The 27381-nt window shown below is 41.0% G+C and overlaps 1 protein-coding gene across 1 annotated transcript; it reads right to left on the minus strand.

Moving 5' to 3' along the window:
• Positions 1 to 1125: 1125 nt before the first annotated feature.
• hsd17b12b (hydroxysteroid (17-beta) dehydrogenase 12b) lies at positions 1126 to 27381 on the minus strand. Its single transcript, XM_034220995.1, has 11 exons — positions 27040 to 27381; positions 18281 to 18327; positions 10401 to 10476; positions 9620 to 9727; positions 9272 to 9336; positions 8535 to 8579; positions 7741 to 7775; positions 6440 to 6521; positions 5143 to 5208; positions 4562 to 4711; positions 1126 to 2336 (listed from the first exon to the last, which is right to left on the minus strand). Exons 1-11 carry the CDS (start codon positions 27215 to 27217, stop codon positions 2229 to 2231), a joined length of 960 nt encoding a protein of 319 aa, XP_034076886.1. The 5' UTR covers positions 27218 to 27381; the 3' UTR covers positions 1126 to 2228.

Below are 27381 nucleotides of genomic sequence, written 5' to 3' on the forward strand. Positions count from 1 at the left end.
AAGCCAAATGGGTCAAACTTGTCAGTATCAAACGTTTTTTTCTTTGGAAGAGCTCATCTGGTGCTCCTCCTCAGGCTCTCCACGGTCTGCAGGAATGACCGCAGGGCTTGGTCCTCCTCCAGGGTGGAGCAGTCCTCCTCCTCCTCCTCCTGAATGATGCCACACTGCATGCAGCGGAGGCGGGGCTCACGTTGTCCGGCCCTGCAGACACAAGCTGTGGACAGAGAGTGGGGGAACTCCTCCATCACCAGAGACAGCAGATGGGCAGGGAGCGTGTCCATGCTGGTCGCCATGGTGAACGAATGTGAGGATGATGAGCTGGAGACGATGATGCTCGAATTTAAATCCTTTCGTGTGAAGATCTCTAGTGTATTGGATGGGATGTCTCCACAAGTTTTGGTAAAGAAGATGCAACAAAAATCTTGAGAAAAGAAAACCACAATCAGGCCGAGCTGTTTAATATTCAGTCCTGAGGGCTCTGCTTCATGAGATGATTTCAGAGATCCTGTTTTGCTCTTCGCTCTGAAATCTCAGAGAGTGATTGTGACTGAGCACCACCAAGCTCCTCTTTATATACTTCTCTGCAACCCACTCCTTTCTTCCTTTTGGGCATCCCTCCACGCAGAGACTCTCTCCCTCCTACACGCTCAGCGATGACACATTTCCGCAGCTTCCATACCAGTGCACCGGAAAAATCTCCTTGAAACTGTTGGCATGGGAACCGGACGGTGATGTTTGGGAGGAGGGAAGAGAGGCAGGACGTGAAAAAGCAACTCATTTGTATGGACTGTGAAGATGACGAATATTGGCACAAGTTACACAAACTGATCGACGCTGCCATGTTTTATTAAACAGAAGTGTGTGGGCTTTTGACAGATAATGTTGGAGATGCCACTCGGTTTACAGACATGGAACTCATGTGATATCGGACTCCAAACCGCTCCAAACTCATTCATATTGTATCTAATACAAAGTTTCACACAACATATAAACTAGAACTGACCCATCAGATGTTCCCATTTTATATAAAATAAGCTAAGAGCTGTCCCATGGATATTCTAAAAATAGAGAATGTGATACAAAAAGCAATTGACCTAAAGGTGAAAGCAAGAATAACACACGGACTGTCGTTATTTGAATGAATATTTATTGATGGCTGGAAAAATGTAATTTGATTACAGTTTGTTAGAGAAAACACTTGACTGGGAGTTGGTCCCCTGCTGCTGCACCTAGAGTCGGTGTCAGTAAAAAGTGTCTTTAGGGTCAAAATTGTAGCTTTCAAAAGAGAAAATCAAATAAATGTATCAGCTCTCAATTGGTTTGCCTAATTTCTACATTTGGTTTGGTTCAACATTTTAGGAAATCAATCAATACAAGTGAAAAGATTGAGATGAATGTATGTTGTTGTACCTGGATCTAATGGATTGTGAGAGCATTTTTGTTTTACGTTAGAAAGTCCTGCAAAACAGTAACACCAGTGGTACAAATTCATTTGAAAATCAATTTAGTTAGAAAATAAAACACCCATTTTAACATTCCACCAAGACATCTCCCTCTCTGCTGGTTACCCATTTACAGCGGTTCCTCTTCATTAAATGAAACACGCACTGACTTCACCACTACATTAACACCTTTGAGAACATTTTAAGTTAGAAAAACCAAACAAGAGATAACGAAGGGTTTCAAATTGGTGCTGACGAAGAATCGTCTAAATCTGAGTGCAATACAAATCCCATAGTAGGAGTTAATGAAGCTATTAATGTCAATAGATCTCAATAAAACATGTTTAAGTGCTCTAGAAAATAAGTAAGTATCACTTGCAGTGTAAAACTAAAAAGGCTTAACGCTAGTAAACACATACTCAGATACACACAAATATACGGAGGCCTCAAACCTCACATGCATCCAAATTGTTCCCTCATCTAGGCTTTATACACCCTCATGTTTAACAGACAGACGGATGGATGGATTTGGGAATAGTTTTTAGTTTCCACGTTAGTGTTCCATTCATTAAAGCTGATGAAGAGCACCACTTTGTTCAGTATTTTTATGTTTGAATTGAATACATGTGCCGCTGCCTCACATCCTCAATGACGGGGAGTATCGGAGGGAGGGAAACTGGGATGTGGCCCAGAAACTGTCACATTCTGTCTTCCTGGTCCATGATGGTGGTCCTGGGACGAGTGTTTAACACAGCTGGTCCCCTCTTCCTGCCGCCATGCGTCTATCTAACCCTGCTTTTGCTTCTTCAGGTAACGAGCGCGCTGGGACAAACCCATCCCCATCACATGGCTGTTGAGGATCTTGGCAGGAAGCAGAGCTGTAGTCACCCAACCCTACAGAGGGAAATTACATGGTCAGCTGGTGGCCTTTACAAATAACAGATTAGCATTCATTATGTAGTTCCAACCCACAGGAGCTACAACTGCGGCGAGAAAAAGGAAAACTGGGTAGATAGCGCTGTTTTACCGTCTAGTATGTGACAAAGACATGGCTTCACATCTTGCATATAGATATTTTGATATTTTATCAAAAGTCAATCCCTCAGTTGTTGTAGTGTCTTATAGTAAGCTGTAAAATACGGTCAACTCATCTTGCTGGATCAATTCACTGTTGTAGTATAACTTTTCTTGAAGAAATGCTCATTATTAGAACATAATGGGGAATGATGAGTGTTCACAGTATAGTGCTATGATGCTTGGTATAATATAGTGTAATGTTAGGGTGTGTTCACCGTCAGAACAGTGTTTCCATCTGAATGAGTGTGTAACTTCATGTGGAGAAGAATAGCGGACTCTGCTGTTAAGGCTAGAGCGCATGTCTGTATAAGGGGCCCACTCTCGCTCTGAGCATGTATGTGTAGGTCTATGTGTGTGTCAGGTTGAACGAAGGGGCCACTTTTAGGTTAAGGTTAATTGTTATTCACAGTGCCTGAGGCTAATGAGATGCGAGGTTACAACTGGGAAAGAGACCAGTGGTAAGACTCCCCTCACTTGATAGTGAACTTTGGTGAAGGTCAAGAAGCGGTCAATGTGACGGAACGCCTCCAGGGCACGTGTATACGGAAGTGTAGGTAAATGCAAACGTCTGCAGACAAAGAAACGTCACCAGGGTCAACCAATAAGGGACAAGAAGGCTCGCTATAAAGGTGCGAGTACAACGTTTGTTCAACAGTGTGATCCCGGGGTCTGCTCGCTCTTTGATTGATGTCTTTTGACGTAATAAAAGTTCTATTGCATCGAACTCTGTCTGCCTCCAACCACTTCTTTTGAACTTGCTAGAATGTGATGGTATAGTGTTGAGAAGATCCGGATTCAACTGGCCAAGACCGAGATGTTCCTCCATCATCACCAAGCAGTTCAAATTAATGCAAAAAATGTGTTTCTGCTTTTGCTCAAATGTTAATTAAGCTTAATCTTGACAGTATGGCAGTTATAAGTCATAAGAAAGTAGCAGTTCTATAAAGCATCGTTAATGGTTATTTCATTGACTCACCAGATTTAATTAGTGAAAATGTCTATTTATTTAATTAAAAGTGTTTCTCATGCTGCTAATTTATCTTCAGCTTTGTTATTGTCTTAATTGAAATATATATTACAAAAGCCCAGTGGATATAAGAGAAAATTAATGATGTTTGAACATGGTAATACACTTATTTATACTAAGGGCACTTCACTTACACATCCATTACGTTTTATAATTTGCATTGGTATAATTAAATATTTCAAAGACTTTTTGCAACCCTAAAAAGATATAGAATCTGGTGAACTTGTAGAAGGTTCCGTCTCACAGTGGTGTGAATTACATTTTGGGTATGTGTGGATTATTACTGTGAGACGGGCAGAGCTGTGCTGCACAATTGAAGGCAGAGGGATTATCAGATAATCAGAGCAGACGCTGCTTGTCTGCAGCTTTTGGTTTAGTGTAATATCAGAGCTAGTGACAGGGAAGATCTGTGCTGAGTTCACAGTATCTGGACCATATCCAGTGAGTGTGCAGTATCCACAAAGGCTTTTATAAGCTGATAAAGAACATTAGTGTTGATATTAGGGAGACGTTGTTCAGCAGCGTCTAACACAAAGTGGAGGAACTGGAGAAATGTCACACTGAACTTTCTGCTGCTCGTGTCCCTACAGAATAATTTCAGTGTTAGAATTCAGACTAAACTGCCAGGTATTTAGATTTTAGAGGACGCTTTTGCTACATCATGCTGATTATATAAATGTACAACAATATGCGGAGGAAGATCTGGCCTGCAGTAGGATTTAAAGTTCCAACTGGCTCTTTCTTCTGATCTTGAGTCATTCTGAGTGGTGAGTGAGTTGTGAACACGCATCTAACAACACAGTGCAGTTCTTCAGTTAGAGTTAACACCAGTTTCCAAAAGATGGGAAACATCTACGGGAAGTTTGTGCCAAACATTAAATAAAGCAGAGCAGAACAGATAGAGGACCAACGAAGATTGAATTTCACTGAATCACCGCACCTTTTTCCCCCAAGAAATGGTCACAAAATGGTAGCCCTCTGTGCTTTAATCCTAACGTTACATACCAAGACTTACCATAATGGCATGTGGCAGGTAGCCATTGGTCTGGGTCTGCAGACCCACTGTGTTGAGCTCGGCTGACACGTAGCGCTCTGGACTGGGCTTGTCCAGTGTAGCACGCCGGATTTTACTCAGCTTGGTTGCAACAAAAAATGGCAGAACACTCTGGGGGGAACAAAAAAGGACAAACACACGTGAACAAACAGCATGTCGTGTTTGGTAGCATGTTAAGAGTATTGATACATTGTTGAAACCACATTTCATTTTCTATAAGCCTTGAATGGGATACAGTGCTCATTTTTAGATTCCTACTTATCTTGCACTGTCTGACTGATTACCTGTATTTACCCACTGCCTGAAAGATCTGTTTAGGCACCCGTCTCTTTAAGCTACGCTCCCAAAAAAAGCCCAGTCTGCTCCGATTGGCTTGGAAAAAAAATAGGATTTATTTTGCAAAGGCAGTTTTCTAACTGTGGCTGGAAGAAGGGGGTTCATAAAAGGTCTCCTTAAAATTGCCTTTTGCATGTACGAACTATCGTTATGAACCTTCATCATCCAAAGCATGTCTGAAGGAAAACTGAGGTTGGCTCATCTACCTGGATGATGATGCCTTTGCTCTTGTATTCAGCTTGCAGTCCTCGTGAAAAGAAGTCCACAAATGCCTGTTTAAGACAAAAGCAGGTCATTAAGTCTACAATTCCAGTCAAATAAAGATGGCAACAAACATAAAAACACATTCACGTACACATTGCTGTCACAATGTTAAAGTGTAATGAACTGAGACGATCGTTAAAGTGCACATTAAACTAAAGATTGAACCTGGATGGATTTTTGATGAACTTTTAAACCTGTGTTGCAGATTGAAGGATTATGTAGATAAACATGGCCCAGAATTAAGACACAAATTAATCAGCTGAAAGTGTGAGCAGCAGGCGGTTTTTAAGCTAACAAAGACACATGAGACCGTTATAAAATATTATGACGCCATATGCTCCTATAAACATTTTTTAATTGGTACACTACCTCGGGACCCGGAGTTAGTCAGAGACTTATTTATGTTCAACAATTAAAACGGCAAATATGAAAAAGGACACTTTATCCCTGCGTCCAAATAAAGGCTGAACAAACGTTAATCTTCATCGGTAGTGCCTCAGTGTGTGTTAGTTAGAGGACTATGAGCAGGTGTGTCAAACTCAAGGCCCGTGGGCCAAATCCGGCCCGCGACCTCATTTTATGTGGCCCGCAAGAGCTTGCAAAGAATATAATACAATTGGTGTAATTGTTGAATATTTGCTTTCAATTATTTGCCCTAGACTTCTGCTTTCAGACGTAGTTAATTATGAAGTTATTACCAGAACTGATAATAATCCAATGCAGAGCCAATAATGTAATATAATATTTTATTTTATATATATATATTTATTTAGTCTTCAGAATCACAATCAGAAACAGGTTTATTACCAGGTAGGTTGACACGTACGAGGAATTTGACTTGGTGTTGTGGTGCATATATAAAAGTAAAACAAAAATTAAAAACACAGATAGAGAACTATTTTAAGAAAACTATAATAACATGAAAAAATATAATAAAAAATATAACAAATGTATTAAAATATAGCAGTATTTACATAGAAATAGAATGGAATCAAATATGTGCAGTGAGCTTAAAGTTACAACCGGCCCTTTGAGTGCAACCATAATGCTAATGTGGCCCTTGATGAAAGTGAGTTTGACACCTCTGGACTAGAGAGACCAACTCCTAACATGAGGAAGAAGATGGATTCCTCCTCATGGAGCGCAGGATGTAAACCGCTAATGGTCCTGGGATGCGTCTATCGAAAACATGTCAGTTAACACTTGAAGAAAAGGCCATAAACCATGTCCTCCAATTACCTTAGAGGCAGAGTAGACAGTAAGGAGAGGGAAGGGGTACATCCCACTGGCAGAGGAGATGTTGAGGATGGCACCCTTCTTCCTGGAAACACAGGAATATAAGCAGAGGATCCTTTACTCTGAATAAAAACTGCCTGAAATCAATCGCAGTATGATAGGAGAACATGGCACTGTGTGTGTGTGTGTGTGTGTGTGTGTGTGTGTGTGTGTGTGTGTGTGTGTGTGAACTGAAGCAAAACTGCTCCATTTGTATTGTGAAGAAGAGATGGTAGATATTGATCAAAGATACTGTAACATCAATTCCTCAATGTATAAGTGTTGATATACTTTGCTACAGCCTGTGGTGTGTTCATACAATATTTAATATAACCAAGAGGTGGATGACATTTTGGATGTGTATATGATGGCCAGGCAAGTGACAGCCTTCAGACTTACTTTCCCTCAGCTACAAGAAATATCTGAAACCTGTATAAGTCAGCTGTAAAGCAGAGTTAAAGATTCTGTCACATGACAATACCCAATGTAACAGATGGTACAGTATGTTATTTATAAAAGAGACTATATTCCTTTTAAAGTAATAGTGTTGTCAATTAAAATAATGTTTCTATAGAGCTATTGCAAATAACAAGCAGTTTTAAGGTCAAGTTTATTAAGACATGCACAGGTTGTTGAGTGTGCAATATGTTAACAGCTTTGTTGTCCTTTGAGTTATTGTATAAACGGGTCACTAAGATGCATTATGGGATCCTGTGGTGGTTGATACAGTTCAAATCAATGTCACAATTTAAATCAAAATATGGAAGATAAATTGTTGATATCATCTTCAGTGAAATAAAAGGAAGGGTTAAACATTGTGGGAAATGTGCTTATTAAAAAGGAATTCGCTCCATAGAAGTAGTTTGGCAAAAAACCGTCATACAACCACTATGAGATTACACTTCAGTTCATGTACTGATGAAATCATTACGATAGAACACTGAAGGCAGAGTTTTTTAAACTTTGGAAAGAGTGCAAAACCTCCAGCTACACTTTTAGAACAATGCGCAGGGAAGAAAATGAATATGCATATTTCCCAAAATATTCCTAAACTATCCTTCAGCCTTTGTATTTCACACACATGTTCAGGTGTATAATGGGAAAAGAACAATTAATTTGAAAGGTAGTCATTGATTAACACGAAACCAAGCACTCAAGTCAAAGCTCTCTATAGCACCTGATTGTACCATTTGTGCCGGCGGTAATTACTACCAATCACAGTATTGTATCAGCAAAGCAATTATTGTTGAAATCACACATCTCACCTCTCCACCATTCGAGGTAAAACAAGTCGTGTCATCTGGGATAAACAGTGGGAAGAGAGATGAAGTGTGAGAAACATAGCGAAAGCATTAGACTGACAAAAAATGGTCTGTTGATGTGTGGGTCGTGGATAAGTATGCGGAGGTGTGCATAAACATTTGTAACCGTGTGTGGGTAGTTTTCGGAGAGGTGGTCGTGGAGGGAAGAGAAGAAGAGAAAGGGACTGATAATGACCGCAGAGGGAGCAGTTTGAAGAAATATTGATGACATAAATTAGGTGTAAAGAGAGGGGGTGGACTTTAGCTGCTGCTCTGGGAAAGAGCGACGGAAGTGACTTACTAAACTTTCCACGAGTGTGTGTGTGTGAGTGGGTTTATGGACTGTGGGACTATCTGACAGTGGATCTCAAACTATGTCATCCATTTGAATCTACTTGGAGAAACTTAATTATTTAAAAGGCAACCCAGATGCCACAGTGAGACATACAACACACATTAATGAGTCAATATCCACAAAGTGCATTTTGAGCAGGGCGATCCACTAATTATGATAATATAAACCAAGTGTCTTCAAAATCATTTTAGCACCGCTTAAACTTTATCATTTTCTATTACTTTGAACTTGAATAAAACGCAGACAGTTGCCTGGAATCACTGCCAAAAGTGCCTGAAGTAAATTTCAACTTGAAAGGGGAAATACTTATTGGTTTGATTTGTTTCATCTTTGACACTAAAATGTCTTTTTTTGGTGAGTCAAAAAGCTCCAATGACACATCAAGGTTTTAGATCACACTCACGTGGCACACGGACGTTATGTTGATGTTGACCATGGTGTCGATGAACTGAAACAAGAAGAACAGGAGCTTTGCTTCAACCAGGGTGTTTAACATACACATATTGTTCAGAAATGTACACAATTATATTTGTACTGCAGATTTAGATGTCGTCTTGTTATTTATTATAGCACAAGAAGATAGACAAGGGCTGTCACTATGTAAATCTTAAATATGAACCAGCATACACATTATCGTACAAATGAGAAATGTAATTCTTAAGCAATAAAACTCACTGTTGCTCAATTGGATGGTGCTCCTGCAATCTTTCTTAGCCTGGATAACCACCAGAAGCTAATGGTGGCCAATATTAGCTAAATGTAGGTGGAAATTGCAGTTGTATTTTTAGAGCTCTATTGTACTTATGATATACTGCTCTTTAGTATGTGCGATATTAGCCTTCTTTCAGCAGAAGGCATAGGATTGCTTTATGCAGACAAGATAGTTTAACTGCATTATGTTACAAACAATGAAAGCATTTTCCAGTTCATATTTAAAATCGTACTGAGATGGCCACACTATCCAGTTTCATTATGTCTGAAGCGTGGTTCTGATTGCATGAGTTGCCTATTCAATGTAAGGCTGAAAGAATCATTTGAGCCCAAAACATCCTTTTTAATCTTCACAAGACTGCGTGATATTATAAATATAATCCTTTATAAATTCATGGCTAATAGAATAATAATAACCATCAAACTTACAGTCTCCAGGTCGGGAACGTTGAGGAAGAATTCAGGGTAAGAATAGGATATTCCAACATTGTTGACTATAAACAAGAGATAACAAACAGGACTGTGACATAATACAAATAGTACATAATACTACATAAGAAGATGTTAATGAGTTCAGAGTGTTGTTCCTCTTTCTTATCTTAGGAGGGCAGCAAAGGGCTGAAGAACCAGGATAAATTAACCTCTATGATTACATGAAAAACTGACATTTAATAGAGTGGAGTTTAAAGCATTCCTTAAGTCTGCAGTTCTTGATTTAGATTGACTTTGGGATCTCAAATGGGAAAATAATTCAAAGTGAGGTGGCCTAAGTCTTACCCAATACTCCGATCTCCAGTCCTGCAAGTCCATCTTCAATCCTGGAGTAGATATCTACGGCGCTGAAGTCTGCTGCGATCGTTTTGGTCTCCACGCCACATTTACTCGCTGAGACACAACATATTTTCATTTTGCAACATTTTAAGTGTTTAAAGCTTGACTCTTTTTCTTACAAATAGTCACATGAAAAAGGAAGAGCAGAGGAGAAAAAATTAAACCCTGAGATAATCCATCTTCATCAATGAGGATATCCCTCCCTTAAGATGAAGCTTTCATTTAAATGGACAGATTCCATTTAAGCTCCAGCAGGAGGCTTTACTGCCTCCTAGCCAAAGCACAGGGGTCCTGCTCAATCTCCACTCAATAAGGGCTCACTGATGGAAAACCTGCAACTCAATGTAATATCATTTAGTCTTAGTCATTTAGCCCTGCTGCCCTATCACAGTGCAATATGGATGCACCATTTCACATGCAGGATAAATGAGGCTGTGTGGATCATTAAGACTGAGCTTCACTTTAGCAGCTGTCTTATTTCAACACATGAACTACATCAGTCCTGTGCCTTTGAGCCACAGGTACTCTTGATCCCCCCCCACTGTAACATGTGGGATTAATTAGATTGAAGGATTAAGTAGTCATATTATGATAAAGCATGTATTTCACCATGATTGATATGCTACTCATCTAAAGAGAACTTTACTATGCATTCATTTTCCAAGTTGGGCAACATTTGTCTGCAATCACTGTGTTTATCAAAATAAAAATAATTCAGGCAACTCACCGATCGCCTTTGAAACGTCATCCAGCTTCTCCTGAGAGCGGCTGATCAGCACGATGGCAAAGCCTCTGCGGGCGAGCTGTAAACACAAACAACATGTCAATAAAGCAACACAGGTGACATTGTGAAATTCAATCATGAACTATTTTAGCACTCAGTTTGCTGGAAACAGGGTGGAAGCTAAAAAGTTATTTATGGGATATTTACCGCTTCATTCAAAGTTGTGCTTTAAAATAGAGTTATGGAGTTGAAGTCTTGATTTGTTTAATCTTGTACATTAGATTTTGACCTGCCATTTTAGTTCTAAACATCTCAAAAGGCAAAAAAGCAATTCTTTTTTATTTTATCTGAACATTTTGTTTTGGCCAGCACTCCTAAAATGTTACTTTGGAATTGAATAAGATTCATCTTGAAGGCATGGATCTGAAAGCACAAAGGGACCGTTTGAAGAAGCCTTTATATTCCGGCGCAAGAAAATAAATCTTGTAAGTCTTAACCTGTTAAGCCCGAGAGACTCCGGTACCGGGGCACTGCCGCAATATTATATTAGATTATAATCTTTAATGACCACACAGCCAGGCTGGTGGAATTTGTGTTCAGTGCAGAGTATTACAGCTTGTTCCATACAATTCAACATACAATAAACAGACAATAAATAATAATAATCTTGCAGGAAACAGTGTCTGAGGGCATGTTCATTTAATAAACTATGAATGTTTTATATCCATGTAACGGGAAGAAACTCATCTAACTGATCTTTTTTTTTTAATTTTTTTTTTTTATAAACTCCACAATGCTAACGCTGAGCCTCTGAATTAGCAACGAGCGAAAAATGCTAACAGATGCCTGCACCGAAATTCACTCACAAAACCTTATTATTTATCTTTGCTGCACATCCAACCCATCTTTTCACATCGTAAGGTGACCATAGGAGGTGACACAGAATCGAAGGGTACCCTCATTATCACTCAATTATACGAACTCGCGGAGATAATAACAAGAACAGACATCAAAACATATGGCACTAGGTAGCTAAAAACGCTAACATGGCTCACCTGTGTCGTAGTCTGGTCAAAAGTGGTCTTCAATGGCATTAAAACGATAAAAAACGCTGCTGAAGTTAATCCATAGGTTAATCCAATGTGTCTGTGTCACTTTGACATGATTTCTGATAATCCATAAACAATAAACCTGCGTTTCCGTTTCTAGAAGTCAGACCTAGATACAGCTTCACTCTGGTGCAAAACTGCGTGCGCGAAGCCCACACCTTTTTGTTTTAGACTGTGCGTGAGTGGGGAGATTCCCCTTCGATTCTATTGGCTCTAACGGTCAGAAAGAGATGTCAATCACCAAAATCGACCAATGGGTTCCAGAGAAATGGTAAAATCCCCATTTCCACCCAAATCACCTCAGAGGTGGAGTTTATTTTGCTAAATCTCTCTAAAAAGGTCAAATGTCACTTGTTTTGCATCAATCTTGATACAGGGTACTTATTATATGTTGTAATTTGGAGTCCTAAAGCTTTTAGTCTACCTTATCATCAGTACTCAAGTTGTAAAAAAAAAATCAGGGGGGATGGTGGATTTGATCATATGGGGACATCATTTGTGCTGATAACCCGCCAAGGGTGGGAGACCTACCAGCATAAAGATAATTATTATACTCCTAAAACAACATGCATGTTATGGATGTTCAGATACTCCTTTCATTGCTCTTGACCAAGGCACCTCAGAATTAGAGTAGAATAACATTTAGGGTCAAATGCAGGGGACAATTAGGGCAAAATATTTTTTTCACTTTAATTTAAAAGGGGGGAAGGGAATACAAACATTTGGTTATAATGAAGTATATGGTACAAATCTTGTAGGTTAACAGTCCCTCATTTATTATTCAGATGGATCATTATACTAATAATAAAGTAAAAATAGTTTTTAGAATATTGAATTATAGTGTATTTTTTCAAAAAAGCAGTTACTGGTATACGATCAAAACTGGTATCTAAAGGGTTACATTTGTATCGTAATTAATTAAATCATTATGTAAATTCTTCATGAAATTTTTTAGGAACAGGGCATTAAGTGCAAATTGAAATTGTTTACGAAATATGAAAATATATTAAAAGATTATACAGATAATACAAAATAGGACCAATGTTGTCAATGGCTGCCTACTCCACTCTCCCCCATCTCATAGAAGTTTCCAAAGATTTTCATAATCATGCTTTTTGGTCTCAATTTTTCTGGCTCTTGCTTTCGGATTGTTAGCTAAGCAATGGCTTTGAAGCCAAGTCTTGACATTACATTACATTGCATTTAGCTGACGCTTTTATCCAAAGCGACTTACAATAAGTACATTCGACCAGGAAGACACAACCTTGAAGAAAACAGAATCATATAAGTACATCAGGTTTCATAGAGCCAAACATTTCAAGTGCTACTCAACTGGCTTTAGATAAGCCAGTCCTTTATTAGTATAAAAGTGCTTCGTTAATAGTTCTAACGCTCGAAGTGGAGTCGAAAGAGATGAGTTTTCAGTTTGCGCCAGAAGATGTGCAAGCTATCTGCCGTCCTGATGTCAATGGGGAGCTCATTCCACCATCTTGGAGCCAGGACAGCAAACCCACGTGTTTTCGCTGATGGGAACTTGGGTCCCCCTCGCAGCGAGGGCGCAACGAGTCGTTTGGCTGATGCAGAGTGTAGTGCACGCGCTGGGGTGTACGGTTTAACCATGTCCTGGATGTACGAAGGGCCAGATCCATTCGCAGCATGGTAAGCAAGTACCAGTGTCTTGAAGTGGATTCTAGCAGTTACCGGAAGCCAGTGAAGGGAGCGGAGGAGCGGAGTGGTGTGGGAGAATTTAGGAAGGTTGAAGACCAGACGAGCCGCTGCATTCTGGATGAGCTGCAGAGGTCGGATGGCACATGCAGGTAGACCAGCCAGGCGTGAGATGACGAGAGCCTGGACCAGAACCTGAGTCGCTTTCTGTGTCAGCTGGGGACGTATCTTCCTGATGTTGTAAAGCGTGTATCTGCAGCAACGGGTTGTAGCAGCGATGTTTGCAGTGAAGGACAGGTTGTTATCTAGGGTCACACCCAGATTCCTTGCAGTCTGAGTCGGGGGAAACAACTGAGGTGCCGATGTTGATTGTTAGGTCAAGAGTGGGACAATCTTTTCCCGGGAGGAAGAGCAGCTCAGTCTTGTCAAGGTTGAGCTTGAGGTGGTGAGCAGACATCCACTGAGAGATGTCAGCTAGACAAGCAGAGATGCGTGCAACGACCTGGGTCTCTGAGCGGGGAAAGGACAGAATTAATTGGGTGTCATCAGCGTAGCAGTGGTAAGAAAAACCATGCGGGCTAATGACTGATCCGAGCGAGTTTGTGTACAGGGAGAAGAGGAGGGGACCAAGAACAGAGCCCTGAGGGACCCCCGTAGTTAATTGACAAGGGTCGGACTCAGACCCTCTCCAAGTCACCCTGTAGGTACGGTCTTTCAGGTATGAGGTGAGGAGGGAAAGTGCAGAGCCTGAAACTCCAAGTTTTTGGAGAGTGCGAAGGAGGATCTGATGATTCACACCGTGTCGAATGCAGCAGACAGGTCCAATAGGATGATGACAGAGGAGAGGGATGCAGTTTTGGCAGTGTGCAGTTCCTCCGTGACAGCAATGAGAGCAGTTTCTGTGGAGTGACCTGCCTTGAAACCAGACTGGTGCGGATCCAGAAGGTTGTTCTGATTGAGATAACAGGAGAGTTGTTTAAAGACAGTGCGTTCAAGTGATTTAGAAAGGAACGGGAGGAGAGAGACAGGCCTGTAGTTTATAACATCAGACGGGTTGAGAGTGGGTTTCTTTAGGAGAGGGTTTACTCTTGCCTCCTTGAGACTGTTTGGAAAGTGACCAGAAGTTAGACAAGTGTTGATGAAATGGGTGAGAAACGGTAGAATATCAGGAGCGATAGTCTGAAGGAGGTTTGAAGGGATAGGGTCCAGAGGACAGGTGGTAGGGCGGGCAGAGGTAATGAGGGTAAGAACCTCACTTGGAGAGAGAGGGGAAAAGGAGGTTAGTGTGTTGGTGGTAGGAGGGTCTGGTGACCCAGCGGTGAGTAAAGGTGAGTCAGAAAAAGAAGAGCGAATATCATCAACCTTTTTTTCAAAGTGGGTAACAAAGTCGCTTGACAGAAGTGAGGAGGGGGGAGGAGCTTTTGGAGGGTCCAAGAGGGTGGAGAAGATGGAAAATAGTTTTTTAGGATTGGAATAGGAAGATTGGATCTTATCTTGAAAGAAAGTGCTTTTTGCCTGAGAGATTGAAGCAGAGAAAGAGGAGGTTTACAGAGAGGTTAGAAGTAGCGCAGTTCCTTGAGAATATGAGATCAAGGACATTGCCAGCTTTATGAGTCGGTGGGGACGGAGACAGTGAGAAAGCAAAGGCGGTTAACAGAGATGTTAGTCTGTCTATCTTCCCCGTCTGGAGGTTGAAGTCTCCGAGAAGTACAGCGGGAGGGCCAGTTTCAGGGATGAGTGAGAGGAGATTATCTAATTCCTCCAAGAAGTCCCCCAAGGCGCCTGGTGGACGGTAGAGAACAACAATGGTTAACTGTATAGGATGGGTTACTGTGACGGCATGGAATTCAAAGGTGGAAGGAGTGAAGTTAGGTAGCTTGAAGAGGGAAAAGCTCCATTTGGGAGAGAGCAGGAGACCAGTGCCACCTCCTCTGCCAGTGGGTCTGGGTGTATGGGAGAAGGAATATGCAGTGGAGAGAGCTGCTGGGGTGGATGTGTTGGATGGAGTAATCCAGGTCTCAGTGAGAGCAAGGAAATCCAGAGACTGCAGGGAGGCGTAGCCAGAGATGAAGTCAGCCTTAGGAACAGCTGACTGGCAATTCCACAGGCCACCAGAAACTAGATGTTGGATCTCAGTGGAGCACGTGGGATAGACGAGAGCAGGCCGGTTATATCGATTAGGAGATACACGGGGCCAGTGATAATTGCGAGAAGACACATGAACAGGAATAGAGAAAATACACATGATTATAGCATGCGGGGCTAGAAAACTAAAGAAAAGAGAAATAAGACACCAGCTCGATCAGAGTAGGATTTGCCTCCTCTTTGCCTCCCTCGTGACTCCCGCAGGACTCCAATGTCTTTGTCAGTCTTACGGTGTGTCCACACAGCAGCTTTGACCAAATCTTGAAAATCCTGGAGCTGGGCGTGTCTGACAGCTTGGGGATTTCGCGACCAACAACCAATCACATGAATATCACATGAATATCCCGCCCCCGACATACAAAGCAAAAAAACCCGGTTCTTCTAATCTACACTATTGTCAAATAGGAAGGGCTATGATGAACATTTATTTTTTTAACATTTATGAGATTAATGTTTATGGTGCTATTTTATGCTACATTTCCATGCTGGCTAATGATACTGTATATGCTTGCTAGCAACGAAGTAAACTAGCAACGAAGTAAACTGGATATAAAATCCCCAAACAAGCGAAAACCTACCAGTTTCATCCACTGCCTCTGCCACCTCCCTCCATGCCTGGTTCCTCCGGTTTGTATCCCGGTAAGTAAATAGGGACTGGTCATAAAGAACCGGGTGATTTGCTACCGCAATAACTAAGTTCTCCTCCATTTTTGTGGAATATAGAAATGAACTGCGGGTCTGGTTCTCCCAGCTTGCACGCGGTTTGATTGGCTAGCGCTTGAAATGTCAGATTTGCATAAACGGATCTGATTGGCTGTCGCTTCCAGCTCAGCCTCAAAAGTTGAACATTGTTCAACTTTGGAATCCTGAACATCCTGGAAATCCTGGAAATCTTCGCCTCGCCCCCCCACAATGCAGTTCGGCGACAAGCGAGGGAAAGTGACGTCATCCCCATTCAAAGTCAATGGGCGGAGACGCGCTGGAAGCGGTGGACAAATCGCCAACAGCTGCTGTGTGTACGGGCCGTTACTCCCGCAGGACTCCAATGTCTTTGTCAGTCTTCGGCTGTCTGACGCTGAAGCTGACACTCCAGGAAAGAGCTACCCGAAATGGACGCCTGATTGCTCAGTTCTCACAGCTGTAGGGCCACGGCCCTCTAATTAGTTAACTATATACAGCTGATGGGCGACAATAGACTGGCCGTGCCTATATTAATGCAGGCTTGAGTGCTGAGACCTGTAAAGCAGGTTCGCCTGAGCAGATCTGAGATTTAAAATCTCTCAAACGCGATTTAGCCGTTTACGCTACAATAACAATGTATACAGAGTCGAATAAATGAAACAGAGAAGTCTAATTAAACAAGAATATAACTTACAGTGGTTGCTGCGTCAATAGGTAATGTCGTCACCCGGGTCCAGATGCACACTGAGTTCATCAGATTTTAAATGCGGTATTTAAATGCTTTTTAAGATACAAAATGACTGAGTCACGCGGTTGTACTTCACGCCATCAATAGACTGGCCGTGCCTATATTAATGCAGGCTTGAGTGCTGAGACCTGTAAAGCAGGTTTCGCCTGAGCAGATCTGAGATTTAAAATCTCTCAAACGCGATTTAGCCGTTTACGCTACAATAACAATTTATACAGAGTCGAATAAATGAAACAGAGAAGTCTAATTAAACAAGAATATAACTTACAGTGGTTGCTGCGTCAATAGGTAATGTCGTTACCGGGTCCAGATGCACACTGGACATATACCTCTGGTCTGAACTTGTTCAGTGGAGGGCCAACACACTTGATGAAAAGCAAGGCTGACATGCTTTTTACCTCCAGGGAGCTTCTAGTTGTGGTTAAAATGTTCATCTGACTAAACCCACGTTCACACTCAGCTGTGGAGATGACCAGAGTGTTCACTGCTTGAAGGAAGGGTTTCAGCTCTTCTGGTGCTGGTGGTATCATTTCATCAACAGTTTTGAGTCTTACCAGCTAGCTAACACGAGAGAAAAACGTAGCTAAACTCCAAACTAAGTTGTTATTGCTGCTTATGTCCATAGATTCCACCTTTGGTGACTAAAGTAGTGAGTAATGACTAAGATTACTGATTATTGACTTACCTGAAATGTTATTTTTAGTATTTTTAAATATGAAGTCCCTCAGATCGCGTTGTCCTCCTGGTTGCTTGGCCATTGTGATGACCGTTACCTGCGCTTCTGGCATCGATCAAACAGGCGCCCTCTAGGGCACTCGCATAGTATAGCGTCAGTGACTCTGTAAAAATGTCATTGCGTGTGTGCGTGCTCCCTCGCCCACAGTATTTTACTCAAAATGCGCACAATTAATGTTGAAATAGCAGTAATACCAGTGATAAAATTACCATTGATAAAATTACATAAGGGATGGAAAGGGGGGATGGCAGTTTTAGAAGGGGGATGATTTTGACCGTTTTTATTTCAGGGGGGATGCCATCCCCCCTCATCCCCCCTCATCCCCCCTCAACTCGAGTACTGCTTATCATCATCCAAGGGTAGTTTTCACTATAAGTAAAAAAGAATTTTTGGACAGACACTATAATTTACAGTTTTTTTAACTATGTTCAATCTCAATTTTCTTTAAAATAAAAAACATCTATATTGATTCTGACTTTTCTACATCCAACTCACAGGTTTATCATTACTTTGAGAAAAAAGGTTATTAATTTAACCCTTTTAGAAGGGAAGATATGGTCATTTGTTCTGGGAATGTCATTTTCGAGCCTGAGACCTGAAAAACAGGCTCAGGGCTACACAATATGATGACAAATGAAATGTTTGCAGAACCAGGAAACCACCCCTTCAAGTACAAAACACCATGTAATAATATAAGTGTTCTAAGTAATAATACGTAGGTGTCCCCCCCCCCCCATCTAGTTTCACTGTGGCCCTGTGTTGTTAGAGTCTGAAGTTTTCCAGAGCCGGGAAATCATACCTCTTCTGCGTAAGCTTTCCCGATCCCATCTGTGGCTCCTGTCACGACTAAAAAGGAAAAAGAAGAGATAGAGACTGAAATCAGCAAGTTGTATATCACATTCTTTTAAAATATGAAAACAGAAACTTTAATGAGGCAAGATATGTTCATCCATATTAACTGAAGAAAATGCAAAATACAGAAACGACTATAGATTACTTCTATCAGCATAAATGTGGGCTCAATTGGAGCTCATCAAAACTGAAAATTGTATTCTTAGACTTATCTATATGCCATGTTTCAGGATCAAACCATCGGTATTATTCTGCTGCTACATTAGCCTTCACTCATGCAGGAAGAGTAGGCTCATAGAGATTCTAAACAAATATGAACACAGCCCAGAAAAAGAAAGCACCACATATGAACAGATGAAGTGCGCCACCTCCAGGAGAGTAAGCGCCACAGAAATCCAAGGATAAAGATGTCAGAGTTATGGACTGTTTGACAGCTAAGGGCTCCGTGTTAAGGGCAGTACAAAAAAAAGAAAAAATGATGGACAAAGGTTCGAAGAGGCATTCGAAAAATACAAATGAATTGACTTGTAAGGGTAAAGGGCTACATTGGAGTGTAGACAGATATACCGAGGTACACGGAGAACAGACGAGGGGAATAAGGAGGACGAAGAGAGAGGAAGAGCGATAGAGATAAAGAGAGTGAGGTCCTCTCTTCAGCAGCGCCAGTGAAGCGAGCGGATGCCCTGGAACTGCCTGGCACAAACAGCAGCAGCAGACTATTTTTAGCAATTCCCGTCTTCAAAAAGGAACTATTCATCACACCTCTGGCTAAATATAAAAGTGGGCGCGAGTGGGATAGAGGGTCAGGGCGTTCTGATATGTCCCTGAATTACCTGCAAAGCCCGGCTCAAGGAGCATCCTATTCCTGTGTACACTTACATCCCGTATATTTAGGTCGTACTATGTGTAATTATTATCGTGTTCTTATTTAATGGAAATGTTTTCTTCCTCGTTTGGACCTACTTGTGAGAGTGAGGGATACTTATGGTTTAGGTCAAATCAGTCTTAGTCATCGAAAGATTAGAACACTTTAGACAAAAGTAGTTTTTTTGGTTGTTCCTGTGTGCTGCCATTGGTTTTGTTTTTAACTACAATTCAGGTAATTAAAGAACATAAGCAGAACATGACAGAGCAAGCCAGAGACAGCTCTGTGGGGGAATGAAGCATCCCTAATGGAGGAGGCATCATCATAAGAGGGAGATACAGCAGTAAAATGACACATGTTACTCTAGTCATGTCAAAGGAGCATGTGCTTCATTTGAAAGACTGCAGGTTCAACTTGAATTGTTAAGGAACTGGGGTTGCCTTTTGAAAGGCAACCCCAATTGGTCAATGCAGTTGTCTCATTAAAATGAGTCCAAGATTCAGTCTCACCATTTTGTATTTAGACCAGGAATGCATTGAATCTTCTTTGTTCTCTTTCAGAATCAGTGTTGATACTAGGCGTGATATGATGTAAAGCAGTAGTGACAATAACCATGATATTAGTGTTGACATAATGTTGATAATGCATACATACAAATGTTTAGTATATTAAGTGTTTAACCGTCTATTAGTGAAACGGTTAGGTTAGAGCAGGGGTCCCCAAACTTTTTCCTGTGAGGGCCACATAACTTTTCCCTTCTCTGATGGGGGCCGGGTCAGTTTGTAACAGAAAAAGTGTGACGATCGCATGGGTGTCTAAACGTAAACATTTATTGTTTTCTAGAAAGCCACACATAACCAAATATTAATAACCCTTTCCGGGATCTTCACAGAAAAAAAGTCAGGAATAAATAATAACACTATTAATGAAATAAATAACACTATTTATGAAATAAATAATAACCAAATAACCCTCTCTGGGTTCTTCACAGAAAAAAAGTCCATTGAAAATTACTGTAACTTTCTGTTGTGCCGTGCACAATCTTAACAGGTAAAAGTTTAGCTTAGTTGTCAGAGCAGAATCTCTCAAAATAAACGTGGATTTACGTAAAAAAAACTATTTTTTCGGGGTTCGGGTGTTTTGTTTGATTTTAAACAAACAAAGTCTTGGCTTTCAGAATATGAAACTTTTATTTCCTATTTATTTCTCACTCGCAATCTGCTCTTCCGCAGCGCTGCCCCCCCCCCTCACTCCGCTGAAATTATGAATGTAAGAGTATAGTAATCATAGATAACACTGCAGGGTCCGTTACAGTTTGTTTTCATCTGATTTCAATTAAACAAAGTCTTGGCTTTCAGAATATTAAACTTGTTTCGGCAAATTCAGATGATAAATACAACTTTGAAGCTTCGGCATAATTACAAGCGGAGAACGGCAGGCATAACAACAGCCGGTGTTTCTCGTGAGTGTTTTCCCCGGGAAACAAACACATACACACAAACGCAAAATTACACAAGCACACACACTCACACACACGTATACACACACACTCGCGAGCTTCCCCTCCAAACGAAAATATCTTCCCTCGGTAGTATTTTGATCATTTGCTCCGCTAATAATCAATCAGATCGATGGATTCCAGAGAAGAGACAACTTTGAAGGCCTTTTTCTCAAAATGATGACTCGGTGACAGTCATTATATAATGTGACATATTTCGCTTAATATTTGAAGTACAAAAACAATCCTGATATCATTAGAAAGCTAGGAATATCCTCTTTCCAACAGTGTATACAACTCAAAAGGTGTCTTCGGGTCAATGCGACTGATTTCGATAGAGCAGGTCACAACATTTTGACAGGGGCTAGTCTAGGATTCGCGTGGCCAGACTGAAAGAAAACAAATAAATAAATAAAAATAAAAATCATAATGCGTCTCTGGTATTGTTCAGGGGGCCGGGCCAAATGTGGAGGCGGGCCGTACCCGGTCCGCGGGCCTTAGTTTGGGGACCACTGGGTTAGAGACTCTATCAACCTCCCCCTATTCATATTTTGAGTGTAATTAAAGGAATGCTCCACTCATTAGATAATTAATCAAAACTTCAGTATTTAGTGAAACATTATGTTTAAACCATACCCTGAAGAAATCAGCGATATTCCCCGGTAAATAATGATTTTATAGCTCTTTTTTATCAAAACCTGTATATTCCGTCAGGCCGCTGCCATTTTGCCCATTTTCAGTAGTCACGTGATGGTCATGACGTCATCCATGCGTTCACTTTGTAAACACCATATACAGTCTATGGTAAACACACGAAAACATGGCGAAGTTTTGAGCAATATGAAGAGATTGGAAGGGGGAATTCAGCCATACAGGTTCGAGCCTACTTAGTACTACTTAGCAGATACAATGATTTTGATTACTAGATATGTATGCATGTAGTACCACCCTTGCTAGCGATTCCCTCTCTAGTTTAGCATACTCAGCCTCGTTGTCCCTGGCCCTAGAACCACGATTTTATGGGGCCGGAAAAACTGGGGGAAAATACCCACTAGCCGGTACTACGCTATATGGAAAGGCCACCAAAAACTGGCCTGGCCTGGACGATAAAGGACGTTTAAACGGGGCTACCCGCTGCAATGGAAATGCGCTATAACATACCTTATTCTTACTCCGAGCACTACTTCTGGTCCTCCGTCGCTTCACACTTGCAGAGGGCGATTTCTCAACTGGCCGAACTGGTGTCCTGGTCGGTGATGACACCAGAAAGACCGATGGTACTGCATCTCCATTAAGTAATGGTTGTTCAATAAATCCCATGTTATGTTTTATCATACTCTCAGAGTAGTCGTCCGGAAACTTGAAATGTTCGCTGCATACATGCGCCTGTGGATCTTTCGGTTCGGGCCGGCCACATTTCGCTAGCCACTGCCTCCGAACTACTTCCTACGCTTACCTTTTGGCAACAGATGGAACCGAGCATTCCGTGGATTGTTCCTATCAGAATTGTGGCAATGTTTCGCGATACAATGAGGCATATTTGAAGAGAGTAAACTACAGTAAATAACATGAACATCAACGTGTCCTCCAAACCAAACGCATGGTTTACGTCACGTCCGGTAAAATGGCGCCGCCCACAGTGTTGATGTTATTTCGGTAATTAATCAGTTTAAAATCACTGATAATGTCATCGGATTAAAAAAAAAAAAAAAACACTGGCAGAGACTGGTCTGTTTTATCGGATGATAATTATTTAAAAATGAGTGTCATGAGCATACCATTCCTTTAAGATACCAAAACAAATAGCTTGATTATATCAACCTGCCATATTAGTTAAGTAATTCCTAATTAAATATGTATTTTTAAAAAGGAGATGAGTTTCTGTGGTTCTACTGTTTATAGGCATGTGGTTATGTAAAATACTCTCTCTCTCTAAGTGTACAAATAGTGCAGCGAAACCATACATTTCATATTTTTAATTACGCAATACTAATGTTTTAACTTGGGAAGAGTTTCTAAATCAATATCTGGTGGAATCACACCAAACTATGTCATATTTCTCTCACTGCTCCATCCATCTACCCTTTGCAGTACACATGTGCCCCTTTTGTGATCTTGCTAAGCACAGATGATGCTGAGGTGCCGAGCATCGTCTAGGGCTGCAGCGGAGACAAACAGGAGGGAGCGGGGGAGGGGGAGGGGAGGGGAGAAAATGACAAACACGAACATGGGGGATCCTGGGGCCACCTAAAAATAGCACGGAGCAGAGGAGGGGAAGAGTGATGGGGCGTCTGCAGGCACGATGATTAGGGAAACATAGGCTGGGTTATTCTGAGCGGTTTTAAGAATTAACTATTTGAAGTTGGAACAGAGAAAAAGGAAAGAAGCTTCTACAGCGGAGTGCATGTTCCCTCTCGTCAAATCAACCAAAGTCTATTTTAGGAACTGCTGTCTTCTCCGAATGTAGGTTAGACAGGCTGGGTGCTCTGATGATGGAGCTGCTCTGTGTCCGCATGGGGTTATTGGGTTTGATAGCCAGCTTCATTCGATTGTGGAACATAATTGAAGGACTGGAAGTAAATCACAATTATATGCACCTAAAATATATATAATAAGTCCAGCCCTGCTTCCGGAGATGCTTTATCTCCACTAGTGGCCTATGTCATGCAGAGATTTTTGCTAGAAGACATGTTTTGTTTATTATACCAATATCCGCAATCTTTGTGTGGCCATGTGTGCACGTTGTGGTCTGTAAGCAAAGTGTACAGGCAGGATTAGACCATATGGGCTAGCTAATGACATGTCAACAGTGACATAATTAGAAGAAGTACAGACGTCACAGCAGAGACAGAGGCTATTATTGCCACCGTTCTTCGGGGGGGGGGGATTTTTTCTGCCTTGGTTAGGAAGAGATCTAAAGCAAACAGCAAACAGAGAGTGATCAACCAACTGTGATGTAGAGGGGAAACCTTGATTCCTTTAAAGATTGGTTGATTGGTGTAAAATAATACGGAACGATTTGTAATAATCCATTGTTTGTTTTGATGAAATGCTGATTTATCTAACAGCAAACTGAACATCTTTGGGATTTGAACATTTGAAGATGTCACTTGAAGTTCACGGATATAAGACGGGACATCATCATATGGAATTTTCTGTCATTTCATTTCAAATAGTCATTTGTTGCAGCTTTAATTGAATGTAACATTGCATGCCCTATTGTAACATTTCAAACAATACAATTGTTAACTTCTGTGTCTGAAACACCAGGGTGATGAGTAATTATATAACAAATGAAACCATTTGTATGAGTACATATGTCAGCGTTAGCATCAGTGACTGAGCCCTGATAAACTAAATATAGCTTTTATTTCGTCCCATCATCCGGTTGATAATACAAAGCTATTTAAATGTATGAACGTGGTACCAAAGCCCTCACAAGTTTGTAATTGAATGTTTGTGTATAGTTTATAGTTCGAATACATAACTAAGAAGATCACAATTGACACCATATTTCCATATACAAGCAGTGACATGATTGTGAGGAAGTAGCTGAAACCTTCTACATTTTGTTTCTTAACTTAAATAATAGAAGCATTGTCTCAGAAAAGCATTAGGATATAGTGGCTCTCTGTTATACTGCCACAGACTCACACACAAGAAAGTGAGATGTGGGTACCAGTGAACCTGCATCCCGAGGATCCTGCGTCTCATTTATGAATGGCTCGGGTTACATAATCAGGCCGCCCTTTTCAATCGAGTCCACCTCGCTAAGACAAACGTTGTGAATGAAGGCAGTGGCAGCAGCCGAGGCCAACGGGCTCGTTTGCCTCATCGGATATTCTGAATCATTTTGCATGTGTGATCCAAAAATAAATAAACCCGTCTGACGCGTTCCCATTTTTAGCTACAGAAAAAAAGATCAAAGCGCGCATCCTCTCAACATTTGGGTTTCTCTGGCAGCCTGATGCCACTATGACTGCACAGGCTGAAAAAAGACTGCTCAGATATTTTAAGAGGGAGTGTCTCAGTGAAACGATCAATATTCACACATACAATGATTCAAGATTGGGATTTAAACTCTGAAAATGGATGAAAGATTGATCCGAAAGCTGACTAGTAACAAGGGTTTTTCTTCCAAACTACTATATGATTATATCAATACTTATACAGATGTATGTAATACCAGTGGTCCGACTGTTTTTTATGCTATCATGTGAACCTTGGACACCAACATTACAACATCAAATCCATCCCAGCAGTCTGTTCAAACTGCAAGGGTCAGTCAGTGAGCCGTCTAGACAGATGGACAGCATTCAGTGTGATTTGATAATCCCCTTCGAGCCATAATCCCATGACAAGATTTACTCGAGTTTACACCAGATGACAAAAGGCTGATCATTCCCTGCCCTTTCTTTATTCCTTGTTAAAATGACCACAGACTGACCGCAGTCTGCTGCTGGGACAAAGGAGCTATAGTGTGTAACACATGTGTGTGCTGGAGAAACACCAGGGAGAGACTTCACAATCACCAGTGTGAGACAGGCAGGGTGGACTTATCATGCAGCTGGGACACAGTGCACCAGCACAGTGCTGTACATGGTGTTGTGCCCAGAACAACACTCCAACATTACTTCATCTATTTGTGCACATAACTGACAGTTTTAAATTGAGAATGTTCAAAATCAGTTACACCATTTGACTGAAAATATTTTTTCTTATTCAAGTTAGTGTTTTCACGTTAGGACTAATGTATGTTTATTATATTTTAGACTAACAAAATGGTCTCTCTCGACTATTAAATATATTGCTCTGCTATTGCTCTCACTTTGTCCCGACAAGGTTGTAAAATGTATTTATGGGGTAAATATTAAAAGCAGAAAGTGTTCCCTAAATGCAGCTCCTGTTCCAAGGCTTCATTGCTCAACTGCTAAAGCTGATAAGACCATAGGATTTAAAGACTAAAGTTAAAAGTTACATTTACAAATGTTAGCTGTTGCTCCATGATTAAACACAAAATAGTACTATTGGCAAATGCAACTGGACGCGTGAAATTGTTAAAAGCGGAGCTGCAGCAGATCAGAGATTCTGGAAGAGGTCAGAGTTGCAACAGAATATCATTTCCAGCCAGAAGGGGTCAGTGAGCAGTGGTTGTAAATGTCTGGTTAATACAACCACAAGGATGGTTCAAGTTGATTCAAAAGTAAGTCATCAAGTACTGTACTTAAAGGCGGGGTAGGTAAGTTTGAGAAACTGGCTCGAGATACACTTTTTGTTATATTCCATGGAATGCTCTTAACATCCCGATAGCTGTGCTTTGAGTGCTTTGACAAAAAATCCATAAAAAAATGTCACCTGTGGAAGCCGTAGTACTGTAAAAAGCACGACCAATCATTTTAGCCGGCCCGGCTAAAATAACTGGTTGGCCTACCTGCCTGTCAGCCTTCCATCGGGGCACAAACTTATCTCGTGCCCTCATTGGTCATGTGCACGTTCGTGTGTGTTGGAGGAGGGGCTCTGTAAGGAAGTGGCAGATTTTTTCCGGTTGTGTATTTTCAAATTCTAGCGCACTCGAGCCGGTTTCTCCAAAATGACCTACCCCACCTTTAAGTACTTTGTAGGTTATTGTATTTTACTTGAGAATTTTCATTTTCTGCTACTTTCTATTTCTCCACTACAATTCTAAGGCTAATTATGTACTTCTTACTCCACTACATTTATTATAAATACTTTAAGTAAATTAAATTAAGATAAATAAATCAAAATAAAATCAACAAATAAAAGATAGATTAGCAATATAGATTAGCATTATATAATAAGATAAAGCTGTATTGATCTTACAAGGTGGAAATACACAAGCTAATTAAGGAGTAAATTAGATAAAGTAAATAAGACGGATAAACGTTGTCTTTACAAGTTGCAGCATTGGAGTAATGTGCACAATATTGTGAATACAATATAATGATATGCATGACCCTGAAATGGGCCATTGTGTATGATGAGTACATTTACTCTTGCTACTTCATGTAGATGACAAAACGTACATGTTATCATTTGATTGCAGGACTTGTTCTGTACTTCACCACTGTGGTACTGATCATTTTACTTAAATACTATATCTGAGTAGCATTATCGTGCACCTCTGCTCCCCTTGGGAACAACCAGGAAACTACATTACTATACCAACATTTAACATGCAATGAACTTAATAATAGAAATTAATGTGACGAATTATAAATTAACTGACTCCAATTATAACTTTGGTTATTTATGTCTGTATGATATTTTATCTTGAATTGTTTCACTCTTCTCTGTGGTCATACAGTTCAGATAAAGAACCTACCTGCCCATTTCCCCAGTCTGGTGGGGGACACGAGCTTCCCGTTGCCCAGCACCCACACCCTGAGCCCGGCCAGCAGCCGATACACGGAGCTCACGGAGAGCCAGGCCGCGGTCAGAGCTCCGAGGACCAGCAGCGGCGTCTCCACCGCCCGGAACACTGCTTCTCCGCTGGACGACATACCTGCACAGCACACTCCTAAGTCTGCTTTAACTGTTTATAGTAACGCCTGGATTTATAAAGTATGTATTCATGTAATAAAAGTGTGCTCAAAGTGCAAATGCATGCGTCCTAAAAAAGGATTTTTGCTTGCTTCCGCGTTTGACACTTCCGCATTAGAGCTTG

Source organism: Gymnodraco acuticeps, unplaced genomic scaffold (assembly GCF_902827175.1).
Source record: "Gymnodraco acuticeps unplaced genomic scaffold, fGymAcu1.1, whole genome shotgun sequence".
NCBI lineage: Eukaryota > Metazoa > Chordata > Actinopteri > Perciformes > Bathydraconidae > Gymnodraco > Gymnodraco acuticeps.

Excerpts from the sequence above, each read along its gene's own strand:
- hsd17b12b (XM_034220995.1), bottom strand. The coding sequence starts at position 27,217 with ATGTCGTCCAGCGGAGAAGCAGTGTTCCGGGCGGTGGAGACGCCGCTG. Across the intron at positions 10,477-18,280 it reads GGAAAGCTTACGCAGAAGAG|CTCGCCCGCAGAGGCTTTGC; the intron begins GTATGATTTCCC and ends TTGTGTTTACAG. Across the intron at positions 8,580-9,271 it reads ACGTTCCCGACCTGGAGACT|TTCATCGACACCATGGTCAA; the intron begins GTAAGTTTGATG and ends TTCTTGTTTCAG.